General features: G+C 38.6%; 1 protein-coding gene across 1 annotated transcript in view; it reads left to right on the plus strand.

The window, feature by feature from the left end:
• GHRHR (growth hormone releasing hormone receptor) overlaps window positions 1–8,726 on the plus strand; it is a 46,310-nt gene extending 37,584 nt beyond the window's left edge. The window contains exons 7-12 of the mRNA XM_069799919.1: window positions 387–447; window positions 553–622; window positions 2,191–2,282; window positions 3,009–3,138; window positions 4,664–4,705; window positions 7,039–8,726. Coding sequence (XP_069656020.1) covers window positions 387–447; window positions 553–622; window positions 2,191–2,282; window positions 3,009–3,138; window positions 4,664–4,705; window positions 7,039–7,161 — 518 coding nt within the window. The 3' untranslated portion in view covers window positions 7,162–8,726. The remainder of the gene's footprint in view (window positions 1–386; window positions 448–552; window positions 623–2,190; window positions 2,283–3,008; window positions 3,139–4,663; window positions 4,706–7,038) is intronic.
• The last annotated feature ends 12,942 nt before the right edge of the window (window positions 8,727–21,668 follow it).

The following is a 21,668-nucleotide window of genomic DNA, read 5'->3' on the forward strand; positions in this document are numbered from 1 at the left end:
AGCAAGGTGAGATCACACGGGTAAATTGTGTTCATGTTAGTAAGAAGTCGCAAGTTCAGGCCTCTGTGGCAGAACTATATCATGTGCAAAGTAGCTTCTGTGTCCCTTTATATCTTCACAGTGGTGCGTGATCACCAGTCAGTGCCATAACTTGTTTCGTTCCAGCAGGGGTATTAGGAAATTTCTTTTTACGTTTATACTGTGAGTTTAAAGCAATTCCTGCTACATGAACAGGCCACAACTCCAATTCCACACACCAATACCACAAAGGGTAATTCCAGTTCTGAATATGAGTGATCTGTACCATCACAGCAGAGTTTCAGTGACAAGATTTGGATTAATTGATGAAACTAGACAACCACAGTTTTTGTTTAACTGTCTGGCAGGTTTCCCAACATTTTTCACCCTTATGTGGATATTAGCAAAATTCTACTTTGAAGACACGGCGTAAGTAATTGTTTCCTACGTTATTCTATATTCTTGGGTTGTATTTTTAATTGATTGAAGTGATTACATACACGTTGTTTTCTAAACTTACTGCTATTTTCTCAGATGCTGGGATATTAATCAAGGCTCTCCTTACTGGTGGCTAATCAAAGGACCTATTATAATTTCTGTTGGGGTAGGTACTTCTGAGTTCGCCAATATTTATTACAAGAAAAAAGACTTTTAAATTAAAATCTGGTTACTGAAATGTTGTTTGAAGTAAGGAAGAGGAATGGTAGAATTTCTACTGTAAACTTGCCTACATCCAATGCAAACTAAAAAGAAGCAGAGAACTGCCACCCTGCCAAAGCAAACATACTTGAAACAAATTAAATCTTTCATAGAATTGTCAGTTTGGTTGAAATTAATAGCAGGTGAGTGGCTAAATCATCCTTATAATATTTAAAAACAAAGTTTTAACCTAAGAGTCCAGAATCAGCCATAAATTTTAATGCAAACTTTCAAGGACAATAGGTTTCTGTTCATAGGTGATACTAGCTCTTGAGCCTGACATTTATTCAATAAACTGATGGGCTTGAAATTATTATCACGTATGATTACTCCCACATGTCATTAAACCCAAGCAGTGTTTGAGCAAGTAGCTAACAAATGACCTTAAGGCCATCTATTAAAAGCTTAATTTAACTGGAGGACAGATACATACAAATAAGGCATATATATGCAAACAACGTGAATGAAGAATCTCAAGTTGAATTGTGGTCATAGTTTGCCATGTTTCAATAAAATATTACATTTCCTTCTATCTCCATTATTTTCCTCTCTACTACTGCTCATCTGAAATCCACATGTGAAGTCAAGAAATTCAGGGGATTGCAGTGATGATTTTTCTGCTGCAGCATACTTAAGGCGCCACTGATGGATAAAATGAGATTGGACTGTCCGGCAAAACGTGGACCTTCTTAGGCAAAATTAAGCATTCAGCCTCACCTAAAGAAGAGCTGGTGTGTACGGACACACAAAAATGCGTAGGGAGAAACTCTCTGATTGTGGAAAACTGAGCAGCTTCACAGTCTTTGGTAAAGTTGTGCCAAATTGCAATTATAAAAAATTCGATTTGCAAGTTAGGACTGACCCTAGCTAGCTTTGGAGCTGAGCTCAACTCTCTTTGGAGTCAACAAAGAGGAATATGCACTTTTGGTATGTGATTCATCTGACTTACTTATAATAGATGTTTACTTTTGGAGGAGATGACTCGTCCCCAACTCCACCTGAGGCTCTGTTGACTGTCCTGGCTGGCTCTCCATTGACTACGAAAGGAGAACAGGGTGATTAGCTCAGATGGAGGCATCTCTTGTAGATACCTATATTTAGTCAGATGAATTCTACTAATGATGTCTAAAGATATTAGGCAGAAATTAATGCAATAGCCTTCTCAAAAGAGATTCAAAATGGTATGAGCAACAAAAATTAAAAGAATCAGACAAGCTATTGACATAAATAGTGTCCTTAACAAAGTCAAATTCTCAAGTTTTCATCTTCAGCTATTTCTTTAAGAGGGAATGCAACCTGTTTAGATGCTTGAATGCTGCCGACAGGAGTGACATTAATAATCTTACACTGGTCTCATTGCAACTGCACAAATTACTTAATAACTGAAGTAAAAAAAACCAGATTTTCATTGCAAAGTTTTACTTTAGAAAGTAACCTTTTTTCTTTTTTTTTTTCCCCAAATATTGTCAACAGGTCAATTTTGTCCTATTTATCAACATCATCAGAATTTTGCTGAAAAAACTAGACCCTAGACAAATCAACTTCAATAACTCTTCTCAGTACAGGTAGTGTATAGAATAATAATTAAAAAATTAAATTATTTTAATAACAAAAACTTACATCATCTTTTCTAAACAGGGAAGCACTTGTCCTGTGCCACAGAGACGCTCAGTTTGGCTGGCATTAAATTTTAGAAATTCCCAACTTTATCCCTTTCCCAAGAAAACTATTAAAAAGATGAGACTCATCTCACCTAATATTGGCCATCTAAACATGACGTATTCAGATTAGTTTGGATGTCTACCTTCCACTTACAATCAATGGGGAGACTAGGAAACCATCCATTGAATTCACATTAGATGTCTGATTTAGGGCAGGATAAATTACCCTTTATAGATGCCTTTTCCTGTACGTGGACTATAAAGGGAGACTGCATATTACTTTCTCTGTATTTAGTTACAAATAAATGTCAAATTTTCAAGGGCTCTGATCGGGCAAAATACGTTCTACTCTTCTGTGTTTTCCTGAACTGTAATCTCATTCAGAAAGACAGAACGCCAAAATACCGTAAGAAAAGCCATGAACGTGGTATTGCCAATAAGGCAATAAGCATCAGAAACCTCCAGCTAGTTTGTCGTCATGCTTTCTTCGCACCACTTTGTCCCAAGAAATGAATTTCACATATAGATATTTAGATCCTCTTTTTAACTTCTGTTCATTACTGTGGCATACTGCATGCATTAGTCTTTACTCAGGGAAATAATATTACCGTACTTCTTCTCATGTCCTAGACGTCTCTCAAGGTCAACTTTGCTTCTAATTCCGTTATTTGGAACCCATTATATTGTCTTCAACTTTCTTCCGGAATATACCAGCCTGGGGGTCCGGCTTTACTTAGAGCTTTGCTTTGGATCTTTTCAGGTAAAATGACTGCAGAGGCTTCAGTTTCTTAGTAGATTTTCTAATTTAATCTAGTGTCCACATGACGACTAGTATTGCACAAAAAATCATTGGATCCTGAAGCTAGTGGCTCCTCACAGAGTTCATGGTTCTTTGCCGAGTTACAACATCTGAAGACGTGACCTACATCCCACTTGGCTGTAGGCTAGTCTGTATATTTGCAGATTTTGCAAATACAAGGCCAAGGCTTTCAGATGCATGTGTAATTGGATGGTGGGTCAAAGTCAAGTATGGAAAACCTTCTTTGCTACCAGTCGTAATCCACATACCTTCCCTGACTTCAAGATCAGGGTGATTTGGGCTGACATTAAGTTATCCAGGGGCACTGAGAGCTATAGGTCCAGCCCCCTTGCTGATTCTTTGGCAAAGAATAAATTGATAGGCAAACGTATAGACATTGAATACTGCCTGATGCGCATATCAGCCCCAAACAGACCACTGCCCTGAGGAATTCTACATGCGTTTCCCTCCTGGGTAAGCAAAATATTTGGTGTACTATGGATGTCCCCAGCTGCTCTGAATTGGGACATAGGGCACGGACAGCTTGAGGAGCTTGGTGCCAGCTAGAACAGCTACTGGGGCTGCTCTGACATACCCTCCAGGTGGAGGTTATGCTACCTGGGTTATGTGCAAGGCAGCACCCAGGTGCCCTTTGCTTTCCTCCCTTTCCCTGTGCTGCACCTCAGAGACGACAAGAAGCAGCTGTGGGCAATCCTACCAAACTTCCCAGGAGAGCATCCTCCCCTCTGAATGGTTGCATGGCATCATTAGTCAGTGAGCCTCACCAAAAATCCAGCAGTTGTGCTGGTTTAGTCCTCTTGAGGATTTAATCCATTGTGTCAGTCCTGTCCAATAAACCCTGCACATCTTAATCCTGGCGCTGCTTGGAGCTGGTCTTCATTGAATTAATTAACAAAGTAAGGAATAAGTTAACTGAATAAAAGGATGAGGTGTTTATATGGTATCTGATCACATAGGTCCATTGACCCCTCTAGGATTTTCCTGGGTTTATCTCAATTGAGAATCTTAACAGAAGCGTTCAATAGGCCAGAATTTGATCTCATCTGATACACTGCAAAGACACAGAAGTAGACAGGAAGGCTGTATGAGCTCCAAACATGGATCTCCTTACAAAGTCTATGATTCCTTACTGATTTACACTGTGTAAAGCATTAGCTCACAGTGTGTTCGGCTGTAGAATGGACCATACCTTGGTAAGCATAATATGGGAGAACTTCAGCTGCCATATCATCTGTTCCTGTGAATTCATGTCGTGTTACTGACTTTGGTGAAATGCCACTAACTAGTTGATTATCTGGCTGATCAGCTTTATTGGAGATATATAAAGAATTTTCCAATTTATAACAATCCTCCAACCTATAGTGATACTCATTAATTCACATACACAGTGCCATCATGAAGTCAGATAGTGGCTTTTTCAAACTGTACTAACACTCAACACTTTTTTTTTTTTGGTCTTTTTTAGGGGTTTATTGTAGCAGTTCTCTACTGTTTCCTGAACCAAGAGGTAAGGAAACTACATCCTTTACAATATTGCTTTCACTGGCAGATATATAGAGTTAATAATCAGTTTCACACAAGCAGATAATCAAATCTTTTAGTTTCTTAGGATTATCTGTTAACATGGGAATCAACGAAGCTGAATTTCATTTCAATTATCTTCGTGGGAATGAAGCCATCTAGTGGAGAAATGAACTTTTACTACTTTGCTATTCCATCAAGCATTTTTTATCCTTCCTGCTCATTTTTGTACTATAGGGGGGCTCAGAAAACCCATGCTAGGTCCCGACCTGAAAGTACAAGCTGCTGCAGTGTTGCAAAGAGATCTCATTTACTAAAGGGAGATATCCATTTACTAAAGGTCTATGATTAAATTGGAAAGAATTTAAATTTATGCTGATTACCCAGTACTGAAATATTATTTTATAGTACTTTTAATATGCTTATGAAGCTTTCCAGTATATCTTCATGTTCATAAGTATGTTTTTCCATTTAGAATATATAAGTCAGAATTTTACTGTTGATAGGACAGGAATCATTCCATTTAGCTTAGTATCCAGGTCAATTTATACAGTCTAGTTGTTGTGATAAGAATGCATCTTAAATAAATTATACAGGAAACATAACAGTTTATCCTCCATATTTTAGAATGGGTTCAAACCCTGGAATTTCCCCCTCTTTTCTGACTGCAGGGTAGCTGAGATGATAGCTACTTTAGAGTATGACTGGGATTCAGTGTCAGACTAAACTAAGAGTCTGCTGGTTTCTACCTGCAGCTCCTAAAAAGAAAGAGTCCTGATTCATATATACCACCCCACCGGGCATCCCCTAGAGTGTCAAAGGTGTGTTTAGGAGATGAATCCTGTCCCTAATCACCACAGTCAGTGAAATATTCAAAGGACCAAGTACAGTTGTCTGTTAGAGTTAGCTGACCCTCTCTAGACTCCATGGGCTGTAGTGACCAAATCTCCATTTTCCAAGATTAAAGTCTAGGGCTAATTAAGCTTTCAAACAGTATTTAATTGTCTACATGTGCCACAGTCCACACTTCCTTAATTTTGTCAGAAATTTCTGAAATAGTAAAACAAATATCTTCAAATATATTAACACTTCTTAATCTTTTGGTTGAGCTTATGGCTACGAATTGTTGACTGCTCTAATGATGCTTGCATTTAGTTAACACTCCTCTTCACTAGTCTATTAATAATCCTAATCTCTTCTGATGGTAGACCATAGCTTTACATTCAGCTTGACGTCCCAGACATACAGGACATCAATTTAGAAATTTCCTTCCTATTAAACATCTGGGAAGGCATATTTCTAATAAGAATCAGATGTGAAAACAGGCTTTAGTGGCTGGTCTGGACCCACCGTGTGTTTCTGTGAATATGCCAATGCAAGGTATACATAGCTGTCAACAATAGAAAGCAAATGTCTCCTGATTGCTGATGGCTTTCCCCTCACCATCTTAAATAGCAAAGTATTATTATTTCTTAGCCACAAACTGGTGAATGTTGATTAAGCAACTTGCTGCAGATTATACTTTTCTAGAAGCAGATGGAAACAAGACAACATCCCTTAGCAACTGAGGAAGAGCAAGCGATGGGGAGTCAATGTGTTTAATTGTGTAGGCAACGTTGGCGAGATCTTTACTGGAATACTTAAAAAAAATGGGAGAAGATATAAAAAAAAGCTGATAAAATATTGTAGTGGTGGAGAAAATGTTTTACAAAAAGTGCTAAAGTTTGAGACCTCAAGCTCTTTCATTTCTCAGAAGACTGAGGTGACTTGGCTATGCATAAAGATATTAAAGTGTAACTACTTTGATGGGAGAAAGTTACTTAATGCTGAGACTTTTCAGTTCAGCAGAGGAAGGTGGACAGAGGACCACCAGGTAGAAATTGAAACCAGGTAAGTTGAAAATGAAAGTGGGACTTTTTTGTTCACTTAGCTGTGACAGCTCTAATACCAAACTTTGATTGTTGGGCCCATAGTCATTAAGTAGGAAGAGAAGACTCACATAAAGTACGTCCATACTTCTTGAAAGGAAGAGTGGGGTTCATTTAGTCTTCTCAACATGGGAGGCCAGCTCCGAGCTAGCCACACTAGATGTTTTCATCAGTGCAGAGGGATGGGCATGCTGAGACAGGCCAGATGAAATATTCTCTGGAATATCCTACTTTTCTGTTTCAGCTAGAAAGGGAGTCCAGAGGAACTAACTTGGACAGAGATGTCTAAATTTTACCCTTCTCTAGCCACTATTTCTGTCTTTCCTGTTTCCCACTGGTCTACTCCCAAGCAGTATTTGACCACAAAATAGCATTCTCCTTTCCTTTTGAGGTGCAAACGGAAATTGGCCGGAGGTGGCACGGTAAGAGATATGGACTTATGCGAGTGTGGAGGAGGACGAGATGGACTGTGCCGTCTAGTTCTGGAGTAAAAATGACCACATCTGTGTGCTAAAGATGGCCTCAGGATCTGGAGTAATCACATATAAAAGCCTGATTAGGAAAAAATCCAAACAACAAAGAAACCAAAAAACCCACCAACCATAACGTTTGCAGTTTATACTAAACAAATTGGAGGAGGATCCACTTCTACAGCAGTTCTGCCCACTGGATGTCTTTTGCAGGACAAGCATTGTAGTGACAGATTAAACACTGGATGGTCTTCTAAACACAAAACAAGCCTCTCATTGATATGCTATGCATCACAGCAAACAGAAAAATCACCTTTTCTTGGTTCACTTCCTGTACATTTTCACTGAAGAACCATATACATAAAGTGTCTAGGGAGTGGACACCAGCAGTACCCTTCAGTGACACCATAGATGACCAGCTCTGGAAACTGGAATTCAATCCTCATGCAATGGGAGCTGGAGTTTATCCAGCTTGTTCAAGCCTTGTTCCTTGTTTTCATTAAGTAGACATGCAAATAAGAAGCTAAATGTCTTGTTAAACTGCAACACAATGGCTAAAAAGTCCTCTTATATTGTCTTTTTATATTGTCTCTTTAGAAGCAAAAAGTTTCAAAGTTCACAATAAAACCCAATACACCCTCATGTTCTTATGTTATTTCAGTAGCTACAGGTTAGAAAATTTCAGATAGCCAAGTAGCAAAAAGCCAAGGTGTTGGAAAGGATAAAGCTCCATAAGATAATCATTAAGGAATAACTGCTCTTTGCAAGTAAGTTAAAAAGAAAAGCAAACTTTTGCACAGAATGAGAATGACACCCACGGGAGACAGACTAGGAGACTGCTAGGAATACTGCTAAGTATTTTCTTATGTGTAACTGGTTTTGCTCCCCAGTGTTGTAAAACATTCAGAAGCTTGAAAATAAACTCACATACCCAGTGTTTGTACTTGAGGGGGTTTGTTTGGTTTGATTTGGTTTGGTTTGGGTTGGGTTTTTTTCCCAATGGTTGTTGTAACTTGTAGATTAATGGATTGATAAACCTCTTTGATGGGAACATCAGGGCTTGGAAAGCAATGAAGAAAGCTAAACTGTACCAAACAGTGAGGACTATTACTCTGATACACTTTTACCCTGCTCTTCTGGATGTTTCAGTGAGCTGCCAAGTCTGATTAAACAACAGAAGTGATAACAGAGAAAAGTGGACTTGTCTTCCTTTTTCCTTTGCTGTATCCAGGTAATTACAAGTGAAGAAGTAGAACGTTATGTCATCTAGTTTTTATGGAAAAGCTGACTGCTTTTACATAAAGGCGGTGTCTTCCTCTTTCAATTAAAAAAAATGTTTTTCTCCTTGTTTTTCTTCTGTCTGTGAAAAATACAGCAGTGGCTGAGTTTAGATCTGAGGGTGTGAGAAGAGTCTGAGGGAGCAGTGGGAGGAAGGTGTTTATTTCCATTTCTGCAGGGACTCCTTGGAACACAAGTTACAATGTGGGGCCCAAGATATTGTTCTATTGGTTTCTTTCCTTTATCCAGAAGGATTCAAGGTCAGCTGGATGGAAGCATGTGTTGAATGTCGATCTGTTGAAAGTAAGAGACTAAGAGAGAGATGAGTTTGCATGGCTTTCAGTGTCATACAGCATCCAGCTAATGCGAAAAAGTGGCATAACCTGTAAGCATGAGTGTTGAGGCAGTTGAATGAGTCTATTTTCCTGGAGTTAGATGTTTTTCAGGCTCCAGAAGATCATGGTCTCTATCAGCTAGGATGGAGCCCAGAGTATTAGCTCAACTAAGACATCTAAATTTTACCCATCTCTACCCAAACATGCTTAGATAGAAATTTTCCTACAGCTGCTGCATTTCTGTTGTATAATTAAATGTGAAGTGGCAAATTTACTCTGAAGGCCATCATGCTCCATAACTGGAAGATAAAAGAAGAGGTGATAAAAAAATAAATATTATTCTTTCTTCTGCTGAACAGATCAACCATTGTCTGGCTCAGCTGGTTTCTGAATGTATGATGGCGTTTTCTTATCTCCATGTCTCAAGCAGTGATATAAAGTCTCATATTAAGACTCTTGTAAGTCTTGACTGTATCAGATGGATTTTCTGGCTTGTAATTAAGTCCTTCAATTCTGAAATGGTGTTACCATGATGACTCTGACATTAAATGGACAAGTTAGTAACAGTTATGAAGGCACATGAATACATGGACTTCTCAGGGCTCTTGTTCGCTGCTTTTACAGAAGCCTGCATGAAGGGCTTGGCACCAAATCCCTCTGAAACGAGAATACTGGCAGTCTGTCCCAATAATTTTCATTGGCTTTGTATCATATATAATAGGGACAATTATTTGGCCGCATTAAAGTATCTGCAGCATGCATTCTCACCTAAATAGGGCTATCAAACACTAGGTCCTTGTCCTTTTCTAGGCATCTCAGCTTTTTCTAACATGAACAGAGGCAGGAATCTTCAGAGAGCACTTCATTCCTTCCTGAAAGAAATAGCTACTATAGGGGGAATACTTTCCTGTGGGATAGCTGAAACTGGAAACCGAAGTGGCTAAAATCAGAAGACTTGACTCTAACTATTTAATTAGAATATTAATATCAATTATGACTAGGCATGGCATGGATATTAAGGTTATATTGCATTTTTAGCAAATTCAATCTTGAATATAAATCGTTAAGCAGAATTTTAAACCTTAAGCAATTCAGTTTTTCAGGAAGGGGATTGCATTGAAATTAGATAATTTTTACCAAGCTTAACACTAGCTTAGAAGCACATGCACACTTATCGCATAAGATTATGTTTCTGCAAGTTTTTGACTGTCACATGCAAAGTTTGATAAAACAAGTATGAAAAGTGTAAGTAGCAGAAACTCCTTAACCTTTGTAGAATGAATTTTGCGAAGTATGATTTACTTTCGCTTGGAGTAGGCCCAGAGCAATGGAGAATTGACCTGAAGATAGACAAAAATTGCTACAGGGTTTACATTGCAATGAATAAAGACAGAAGTTAAACAAAGCTTCCAGGCGTGATGGCTGATCTGATCTCACTGCAGGCTGCAGAAATAAAAAAAAGACCAGCAGTTTTAGGCACAGGTTTCTGCAAGCTTAGGTGCAACTTAAGTCACTTGGACTTGGCTTTTATGTTGCATCATGAACAACTGTATGACTTTGATTAACTTTTCTCCTTCTACCCTCAAAGACACCTGCCAGATTCCCCAAAAGAAATAATGTTTTTGACAACATGGCATCACTAAAGACCCCATCTTCCATTTATTTTTTTCAATGGAAATATCTCACTGTAGAGTATTTGATTAGTTTTTTCTACATTACACATTCAGGTAGCATTTTCTGTTAGGTTCTTGTCCACTGGTTTTGTCCTCAATTTTTTATCATTTGTCTGTCAGGCAATCACACTTTTATTTTGTTGTTTTTTTGGGTTGCTTTTTTTTTTTTTCTGTCTAGCTTAGAGCCTTACATTGCTTCCCCACACGTAATAACTATTAATAACTTCAATGGCAATCAATAGCAATGGCAAAGTCTCTCCTACTAACAGTATCTATTTTATATTAACAAAATGAAATGGTGCATCATATAATGATTAACAGTGAACACTTGCGGTTCTTCTGTCTTTATCTAACATGAAGACGAGGTTACTATTATTGTTTTTACACCATGAAATAATTTCAGATTTGAGTGAAGCAAGGGCAGCTTTTCAGTGTTTTGCTTTATTTGAATTATGATTCAACCTGTAACACAGTAAACACTAGGTACCTCTATCAGGGGATGTCCTACAGTGATAATGACATTGACCTTATTGTGGGACACTGTAGAGAAAACACAAAAATATTAGAAGTTGCCCGAAGTGTTTAGTAAGCTTTAGATTGATTATTCTAATAAAAACTCTACTGGCAAAATTTGATATCTAAACCAATTTGTACCTGAAATCCTTCCATATATTAAGATCCAAGATCTTCTGTGTTGCCTGTATGTATCTGTAGGAAAAGGGAGATATCCTTGTCTATCTATAATAGATTGGGAACAAGCATGAAACATCTTTTAATTATAATGATACTGTTCCCTGATGATCAGGGAGAGGTCTGGAAATTGAAACTGAGATCAGGCACGCGTAATCCACATCAGCAAGAGACACAATTACATCTACACAATCACTGTCTAGCTAGAATTGTGCTCTCGTGTTATCAAATTAAGATATTAATACGGTATCCTTAAGGTGAATGTCTTGCAATGATCCACAAAGAATAAAGCTTTTAATCAGATCTTGCCTACTGTAAAATATGTCAGAATGACGGTGAGGTTTTTGGTTAGTGAAAATGAGTTTATAACATACTATGAAAATCTTATACCTAAAGAGCTTAAGAAGAGAATTGCAGTTTGTATGAATATTTCATGATTTTTATGCTTGCAGAACATCAATGTTGTTTAGCTGCAAATAAAAATAAATCGTGTTCATATTTCATGTCATAATATTCAATGACTGTAAATGTTTATTTCTACTATATTTTGGTTCAAATGTTATCAATTTTTAACATACATTAATATTTTAGGATAGGAGGAAAGAAAGTGAAAAGATTATTTGTAATTTTATGTAGCAATAGCATTTTCCTCTCATTTTGTATGTGATTGAACAAAACTGTTGTATCAAAGTGGACAAATAAATACCTTTCTTAAAGGAACAGGAGCAAATACAATAAATCCTTAGCATTGCAGTTACACACAAATGTTTGCAATAAATCTGTGTTCCTTTATTTCCCCTATCATGCTCACTTGTCTTGACAGACCATTTTATCTGTACCATAGTTGGTCATGTGCAGAGCTGTCTAGATGATGAAGATGACATTCCTTGCTCCAAGCTTATTTATATAACCCTTTCTTCTGGTCAATCCACTTCCAAATTGAAGGGCTATAGCTATCCATTTCCTTTTCCCTAATTTGACACAAATCAGACTGATCTCTTATCAGGTTTTGCATGTTTAAAATACTAGAAAACTTATTTCCTTCTTATAACAGCTACCTGTTATGCCACAGATGGAAAATATTCACTGAGCCAAATTTCACCTTGAAACTTGGTAGAGGGGTGTTAGGCAGGTGGGAAGAAGCACCCTGAAATGAACATTTTCCCTTTCTCCAGTAACAATAGATGAAGCCGAAATGACTAAGCTGGATTCCCCACAATCAGGAAAAACAGCCAAGACCACATCATTAAATTAGGACTAGGATTCACCTCTAGCTGTTGTAGCTAAGCCAAGGTTAGGAAATGATGAGAGGGTGAGGTAGTGCCTCCCCCGCTCTGCCCACGTACTAGCTTTATTTTAATAACTCAGATTGGTTTCCAGCCAGACGAAGTTCCTTGATCCAATGGACTATGTCTACAAGAGTGCTACCAGCACACAAGAAATTGTAGAAACACCTTTTTTGATACTAGTATTGATTTCTGATTTTAGAAACTAGAGAAATATCCACACCTAATCCACACGGAATGCATTAACAGGTTAAGGATTTTCTCCGACTCCTTACTGAACAGATAATAACAATGTGTAAAACCGAACACTGAGTCCAAATCAGCTTGATGGGAAAAAACCACGTGCTATCCTGTTTATATTGTGTTAACTGTGCCTTTGTATCTGGTGGAGTGTACAGAAGGAAGGTAGAATTTCATAAGGGACCATGAAAGCATGTTAAAGGAAAATGAGCAGCGTCAGTGTGGAGGTGAAAGGTTTTTCCCTTGAAAAGTTCCCTCATCCCCTGCACAACACTGAAAGCCTTGCCAGGCATGCAAAGTTTGCGTGGGTTCAAGACAAGGTTGGAGATATGAATGGAAAATTTGAAAAATGCCAGAGCCACAAGCGGGTTGGAGTCTAAGAGGTTCTCAGGGAAGCAGAGTATTTGCCTGCCCTGTCCCTAGATGTGAGTTTTGGCCACCATCAGTGACAAGGTACAGGCTAGACCTGATGTATGTTCTGATCTGCTAGGAGGATGAACAAACAGTGCTGGTCATAAAGTTGTAAAGTGAACCTTTAGTGAAAATATCTATATCTGGTACCTTTTCTAGCAAAAACAGTATGGTTGTGTTGCAAAGTGCACATGCTAGAAAACAAGCTGGGGTGGGGGGAATTAAAATACCATATAATTACTCTGAAAACAGCCCAACATTTCTTTAGTTGGGAACGAAAACCCTTGTGTGGTTTTCCATTGAGATGAGAGAGAAGATACAAACTGTTTCAGAAATAGTGGGTGAGACAACTTTAGCGTTCCTTTATCCCCTATTTTCAGTGACTATGATGTGGTTCTGTCCTCAGTTGCATTGGTGTCTAGGCTACTCTACTTTTATATGACTTTTTCTCAAGTAATGAGGCTATTTAACCTACAGATTACAGGTTAGTTGTGTGTTATTCCCATATGTACTATTTATATATTTATTTTAATCTAAAGACATATCATGACTCCACTAGATGGCAGCCGGGATCTTCAGAGATCTCATCCCACTGAAACCGGATTATATTTTTGACGGATTCCCTTGACACATAGCAATGAAGATGTTCTATTGGATGGATGAATTATTTCACCATCTTTCCAGTGAGACTCTCAGCATTCAGTACAGCACCAATGGACTCCACTAGCCATTCTACAGCCAGGACATTACATCTTTTCCTTTCTGCTTGCCCTGGATTGCTGAAACAATCATAAAGGGATGTGGAGGTCTCTCGGCAGGGTAGTGCCGTGCGTTTACACTGGACGTCCCTTAGACCAAGCCCAAGGTGCCCTTGAGACCAGCCTGTTAAGCTTTGTCTAGGTTGTGAGACTATAAATGTGGATTCAGGCATGGATGAAGCTCATACTCATCCCTGAACATGGTCTACAGGCTTCCCGGAGCACCGACCACGACTGGAGAGCAGCCTGCAAGCTCTTTGCAAGGCCACTGTTGACTGACAGCTAAGTGGAATATGTATCACTTCATTTTTACAGCCGCACTGGTGGGAGCGTCTGGGAGGAGATGGACTTCTGTAGGGCTCTCCCCTCCCATTTGGACAGATGATGGAGAAGCAGGCAGATGGCAAAGTTGACAAAGCAAAGGCTGACTCATTTTGATGTATTAATCAGTGCCTCGGAACTAGTGTTTGAGTGAAAACAACTCCTGCCAGAAGCAGCGTTCTCTTAGGCTATACCCCATCAAGAAGCAAACATGGATTCGGTGCAAAAACCCACACCTGGAGCACGGGCAGCAGGACTGCTGTGGTTGTGCAGAGCTCAATTCAAGCTTTAAAATCCACCTGAGATGCCAAGAAAAAAAAAAAAAAATTATCAGCTGATGTGGGCTTAGTGCCATGCTGCTTGGCTGTTCACAGTTGTAGGAAACTCATTCATGGGTGTCCCCATGGTGGCTTGGTCACTTGGTTGTGTCACTTATGGATGTGTTTGCGAAATCAGCTCTAAAAATCACGTCAGGTCCCTTTTTCTAGTACTGTGACAAAGCCTCAGTAGTTCCCTGTCTTTATTTTTACTAGTGCATTTATGGTGGTTTAATACTTTTTAATGGATTTTAGAGTGAAAACCCTGTAGGCTTGTAGTGACCTCTGTGAGGATCAATTTTGGTAAAAGGGCTAGACCTGAAATGCAGATGGATTCTGATTCTGATCAGTGGTTGTATAGCTGTAGGGTTCATTAAAAAAAAAATAAAAAATAAAATGTTTTTTGAGTGTTTGTGGATAGGTAAAAGAGAAAGAATGAATAAAAAGAAAATTTTATGGATAGATGAACTTTAATAGAATTCTTTTCCACATGTCAACATCACAGATTACAGAGCTGACATATTTTATGCAGGGGATTAAAAAATACCATTCTGGTTCTGGCTGAAAATAGCTTTTTCACTTTCCTTCTGAGAAAGAAAAGGCTGCAACAATGAAGAGATCTGAAACATTAACTTACTATTCATTTCATAACCAGGGCTAGATGGAATATTTTGGAAACTGAAATGTTTTATTGACAAATAATCATTTTTATACTGATTTTACAACCTCTGTAATGTTTCTGAAGAGTTGTTGCATCCTTGGATAGAAGTCCACACCCGCTGTGGAAACCAGCTCGACCTGCTCACATGGTTAATGCTGCACACATACTTAAGTCTCTTCCTGGAACAGGGGTTGTATTAATCCAAAGCATGGGGGTTTTTTAATCTTTGTTGTTGTAAAATTTTCTCTAGGATCTTTGAGCAGGAAACGCAGATAATTACCACCATTAAAAATTAAAATACCTTACTTATCAACCTAAGAAATGTATCATGGGGTTCCCTTTTGTGGACTAGGTTTTTTTTTTCCTGCTGAAGAGGAGTCTGCCATAGGAACTGCGTGTCTTACGGTCTTCATAATGGGAGACCGTTACAAAGAAAGAAAGCTTTTACCATTAGGGATGCAGTCCCAGGGGGATCATCTGGTCAGGTGCAAAGAGATGGCATTCATCTGACATTATTTTGTTGTCCAAGAGGTAGGTGCCTTAATTCGGGCTGGGCAGCTCTGGCTCTCTTTATAGTCAAAAGAGAGGAATAGATCATTTTGAGATGTGATTTACCTGATCTGGTTTAGATATTCTGTTTTAAGATGAGATGAATTGCACTGCAGACGCCCCTTGCTAGCTCTCCATGACTGCTCAAGAACCATCGCTTGTGCCAGGCAATTTTGTCACGGATCAGCAAAGAGATAGCCCAGCTCTCTCTCGTGTCTGCTCCTGGTGTTGGAGAAGGTTTCCTGGCCATGTTAAAAATGAAATTATAGCCCAGCCTTGGTCCCCAGTGCAATTGTAGGCTTATTAGCAGAATAAATACACCCAATGCCTTTTCATATCCTGATTTCTCTCACTAAACTATGGAGAAAATCCCAAAGTTTTTTCCAGTACTTAAGTTAAGCAGGTGCTTACCTAATTTGCCGGCATGTGGCATTTGCTTTGCTATTTCTGGCATTTGCATGGGCATAGGACAAAATACATTGAAGCAACAAGGTGCAAGCGTTATCTGTCTTCATCCTTCAGCATTTAATGCATCTGTTTTCCTGAGTGCCCTCTCAGAAGCTCAGTAACAAAAGGAAAGTAGCTTTTAACTACCGGTTGGATTTTAATGTCGGTCTGCCTCTGCTTTAAGAGCTTTGGGAAAAAAACAGAGTGGCTTTTAATAAAGTAGCAACTATTGGAACACCAGTAATTTTCTTCCCTCCCAGAGACACAGTGGAGAATATAATTTAATTTGATTAATTCACAGCTCACATTTAAAATGCTGGGTTCTTTTTTGTTTCTCTCTCCATTTATTATTATTTTTTTCCCCTTTTTCTTTTCCCCCTACTTTCCTTTTGGCACTTGCATTTATAAGCTATTTGAAAATAATTTTTAGCAGGAAGTGGTTACCTCTGTACCCAGCAAGAAAACTGCCAGAACATTGGTACTTTGACTTCTGATATGTGATAGAGAAGAACATTTGGTGAGTCATATAATGACACATTGAGACAAAAGGAAGCTAAATTCCTCTAATTTTTCTGTTCTTTCGCTTCACAGGTGACTGCTCAGCATTTGGTCATATACTATATTTCTATTAGTACTCCACTTGTCTTTCTTTATAGCCACATATTTGAGCAATCATATATTAAAGTCACAGAAAGAAAAATGAAGAATGTTTCCATTACAGCTGGCTGGAACATTCTTTTAATGATTTCTTGGTTGGTTTTGGAGGCTAGTATGTGTGTCAAAAATCCTTCCTCAATGAAAACAAGATGTTGTGCATAGATTATTGATTTTGAAAAGGATTATCAAATTCACACTGAAATGTCTGATCTATCTGAAAAATGTAAAGGCAGACCTGACTTTTTCAATAAATTTAATTCCATGAAATAACTTAGAATGTTTTACTTTTGCATTTTCCTTAGGGCTCCTATGAGCTCTTGGAACAGGCATTTGCTTAATATTGCTTTTGCTTCTGACAATGACAATTCACAAAGACAGACTATTCTTAACCTATTGAAACTATTTGAAAACATTGATCTACAGCGTAATTACAGGGAGAAGACTTTTGGAAAAATGTTAAACTCTTAATTGCCTTTTCCTCAAGGGAAAAAAATGGTGGGTTTTGTTTTTTGTTTTTTTTTTTAGCAATATACAAAAGTATTCCAGAACACACACAGACACACAAACACACAGACACATACACACTTTTCCAGAATTGCCTTGCTCAGTACCTATGCTGGTTTTCCCTATATAAAGATGGTTTTTTCCTGTGTATTCATACAGCTCCACCTCTTCTAAATGACTGTTCCCCTGCGTGTCTGTTTACCTGGGCGCTTATAAAATAGCTCCAGGAAGTGAAACCACTGGAAATATCTCAATAAAGAGATTGTAACCAGAGTCTGTGCCAGTGTGTGGCATCAGCAAGAGGGGATACAAGCAACACCGGAATATAGTCTGATAAAAGATTCTCATGAAAAACATGTCCCTTCTAACAGGCTTTTGAGATTCAGAGTGCTAAAAAGCTTTTTTTTTTTTTTATGAGAAAAAAAAGGCTTTTAGCAGCAAAATTGGACAAACACCAAGTAGCTGATTTCACGTCTGGTAAATGTGCAGAGGAAAAGGCAGCAGGGGGGTACCTGGCCTCCGTGGCTGGTCTGTGTTTACCCTGTAAGTAAAGGAGTAGCAGGAATTGACACGTGCCGGGCAAAAACAAAATGTGAGAGCCTATTGCTAGGGGTGCGTGCGACAGGGCAGCCCAAATCACCAACCACGGCGAGTAGTCACGAATGGTTTTGCTGTGAATGCGCAGCTGGAGGGCAGGTATGGGATCCACTGCAGCAGTGGAGCAAGAGGGATTTGGGCAGAGGAGGCACGTGGGCTGGATTTGGCCAAAGGGAACTGGTTAGTGGTGGTGAGGAGCTCCCTTTCTGCAAGGTGGGCTTGTATCAAGTTAAATTCTGTCTGAGGTCTGTCAGCAAAACCTCTGGGAAGAAATCCAAGTCTGAAGAAAACTGCCTTCACGTTTTCAGTACAGGTGCATCAGAAATCACACGAATTAAACTCTAAGGTTCAGGTTTGAGCTTTGAGCCGATGGATGAAATATAAATGAGATCGAGCCTAAGAAGCAGAGTGCAACTTGACCTCTTTCTGGTAAAAGTCAGCCTGATAAGGTAGCTGAAAAATACTTGCTATTCTTCCTTTTGTAGGGGCGTAAAGTTTAAAAGTTATCATCTAAGGTCTCCTGATTCATGCGGTCCCTTTTCTGATTCTCTTGAAAATGTTTTGGTAAAACTAAACTAAAATGGCTAAACTATGTTAACCTTTAATAATAATTCTTTAAAAAAAAATTATCTTGGATCAGAAATACTGTTTCATATGGCTGGATTTCATCTGATGCAAACCAAGGTGTGTGTCACAGGCTTCCTATGCAGTCATCAGGCCCTACAGGCACCTCCAGCAGGTGGCTATTTTTTCCTAGGCAAAACAGGTAAGACAATGAGATGAACCACACTGCAGACATGATATCACTCACCAGTGGCTTTAAAAGGGTTCTATGTCTAATTTAGAATTTTAATTTTCACATATCTAACTTTAAGTGTCTAAATTACAGCATATGAACCCCAATTCAAGAATCAAATTTGAATTCTACCTCTACTGCATGTATTTGTAAGCACGCTCTTTTTTAACTGAATTTCAGCTGAAAGTGGGTTGTATTTTTTTTAATATCACATCGCTTTCTAAAGGCTTGAAGGTTACTAAGACTGAGAAGGAAAGTTAAAGGAGAAGCAGAATGAAGAACAGAGGTGCTCTGTGAGACAAGGAAGGTGGAAAAAGATGGTAAGTAAGTGGAGCTGCTCACAAAAGAAAACCAGAAGGGACAGTTCCTATCCATTAGACAGAAAGTCAGGGTAATTGCTCCGTAGCAGGTGAAAAAAAGTGAACTTGCTGAGAAGTGTCAAGGCTTGTTTAATTGCCCCTCTCTATTTCACAGTCCTCTGCAGGAAACTCAGGAGACAGCCCTGGATACTTTCAACAGGTAAAATGTTTAATTTATTCTTCACTTCTCAGATGTTAGGGCTTTGAAGAAGAGAACCCCGCTGCTTCATGTTCTGATTTTTTCCAGAAAGCAACCTAAAAATATCAAATAGATCTGAAATATGGTCCTTAGAATTGATTTTTCCTATCTGCTTTTCTATACAACTCTGCTTGGTCAGTGTTCATGAAATGAAGTTTTACATAAAAAAAACCCAAACAAACAATCTAACAAAAACCTTATAATCTGCTTTATTATTTCTTACGGAGATCAGTTTTGAAATAAGACATGAAAAAGCGTCAGGTTTGCAGCTCTGTGGTTTCTGTTATGCTCTACACTGAACTTGCCTTAGGGCAAGCTTTTTTCATACTAGTTTTCCTATATGTTTCAAGCATGAACTATATTGACCTGTAGTCAGGTAATTTCCATATGCAATTCAGATACTTTGGGTAGGACTTACTTAGCTTAACACCAGAATTCTAAATCTCTACTAGTGAAACAAGGCTCCCTGGATATGTGATGGAGGGAAGTAGGCATCTTTCAGAGAGCAGTGCTCATGACCTTAGGCGCAGTATCCTGAAATGAAATAAATTGTCCTTTAGTGATGCCTTTCTCTCTCTAAATCCATGAAGGCAGCCAAGAGGACACCTGTGTCAGCCTGAGACAGCAGCCATTCAATATTATGTTAAAGGAGACAAATTCTGTCCTGCATTCTAGAGCTGCAGATAATTTTCTTCTTACTAATTAATTAATAATACTATGTTGTTATTAGCACTTATACCTAGCTTCACAAAAGAGTGTAGGTGTTGGATATTATTGAGAGATGGGACTGGTACCAGCTAAAACTAACTTTGTAAAAACCAGCTAGATTCAATTGCTCACAAATGCCTACTGCTGTTTGAGATGTCCTGAAATATCTTATACACCTACATGATGCTGACAAATATAACGTAGCAGCTGCATGAAACCTGTGTCCTTGTGACAAGAAGGGCAAGTGGAGGTATATCTCATAGGAGGAGCTAAGTAGGTAGTGGTAAGATGTTGTTCAGTTGCCCACAGTCATCTATTACGATGAACTTTATATGAAACGCTCATCATCTGAGTTACTTTAGGGTTTCCAGGACAGTTATATGGGACTGACAGATGGGATCCAGGTCAGACAACTGACATCTTAAAACAGATCTAAAAAATTCTTCACTTGCACAGACAGCTGACTCATGCATTATAACTAACATATACCATAGACACTTATATTTAAGTGCCTGTATTTAAAGCTAAATTCCATGCTAAAAGTGGGAATATTAATATTAAGGGCTTGATCCAGTTGTCCATTCTCAGGACTCTTGTGTTGTTTGAGATGCCTTGGATTACTCAATGTGGCAGATACGGTTGAGGTCCTAAAGAAGACCTCTGTCCTTCTGAACCATCTGCTAGAGGCCTAGCGCGGTAAGAATTTGATGGAAGATGAAGGATGAATGCACAAGTTTCTTGAGCCATGAGATTGTTTGATAACTTATTCTGTGGATCATACTGACTTCATCTTGAAACTTCGATATAATTATCATTATTGTCTGCTAATTTAGGCATTAGGTTTTACTTGGTGTCCGGGTTCTTTTTGAAAACAGTACCCTAAGAGAGGCTGAGATCACTGACTGGGACTACTGACCCTTGCTCTATGACAAAGTAGATGTTTTTGACCTCCAACCATGCTATATGATAAGGCAAGTTGAAGAAACAGCATCTTCTTTTGTGAAATATTTCTTTTAAAATTTATGCAAAGAAAATGCAGCTTTGTAAAGAGAACAGAACATAATCCCAAACGCTGATGGCAGTGCTCAGACATGAAGGCAAGTTGTTTAATTAGGCATGCAAATTGCAGAAGAATTAATCAAAATTCATGGCCCCATAGAGCATCACTATAGTGTTTAGTCCTCTTAGATGATAAAAGGCCTGAAAGCAAAAGATAGTCTTTGTGTGTATTACTGCATAGGTGGAGGGAGAGATTTTTCAAAGGTGTGTAACAGATTTTGATGCATAAATCTGACTACACGGCAATTAAACCTACATGGCTAATTGCTGTGGGCAAGCTTAAAATCCTCAATTTAGATTGCATTGTACCTTCTAGACATTGCCTCACGGGAGGCTGTGGGAAATGGGACAGGAGGAGCACGTGCAGGAAGCCTTCACAGAGATTAAAGACTTAGTGAGTGATGAAAATAAATTAGTCCAAACAAAACAAGCAAACAGGTGAAGTTCTTTTACCTTCTATTAGCTATTCAGAAGTTAGAAATCAAATCTAAGCTGGTTGTGTAGACCATCTCTATAGTCAATAAAATGAAATCCAGTGAAAGGAAGTCCAGAATTTCCCACCTCTAATTCATCTAACCTCTGTTACTCACACTTTAAGGAAGACCGAATTGACATTTGGAAGTGTCTGTGTGTCTCCATTGACTGACTACAAATTTAGCTTGAAAAATGGAATAGAACAGAATATTTTCCATTGGAAGGGACCTAC

Source organism: Haliaeetus albicilla, chromosome 2, assembly GCF_947461875.1.
Source record: "Haliaeetus albicilla chromosome 2, bHalAlb1.1, whole genome shotgun sequence".
NCBI classification, from domain to species: domain Eukaryota; kingdom Metazoa; phylum Chordata; class Aves; order Accipitriformes; family Accipitridae; genus Haliaeetus; species Haliaeetus albicilla.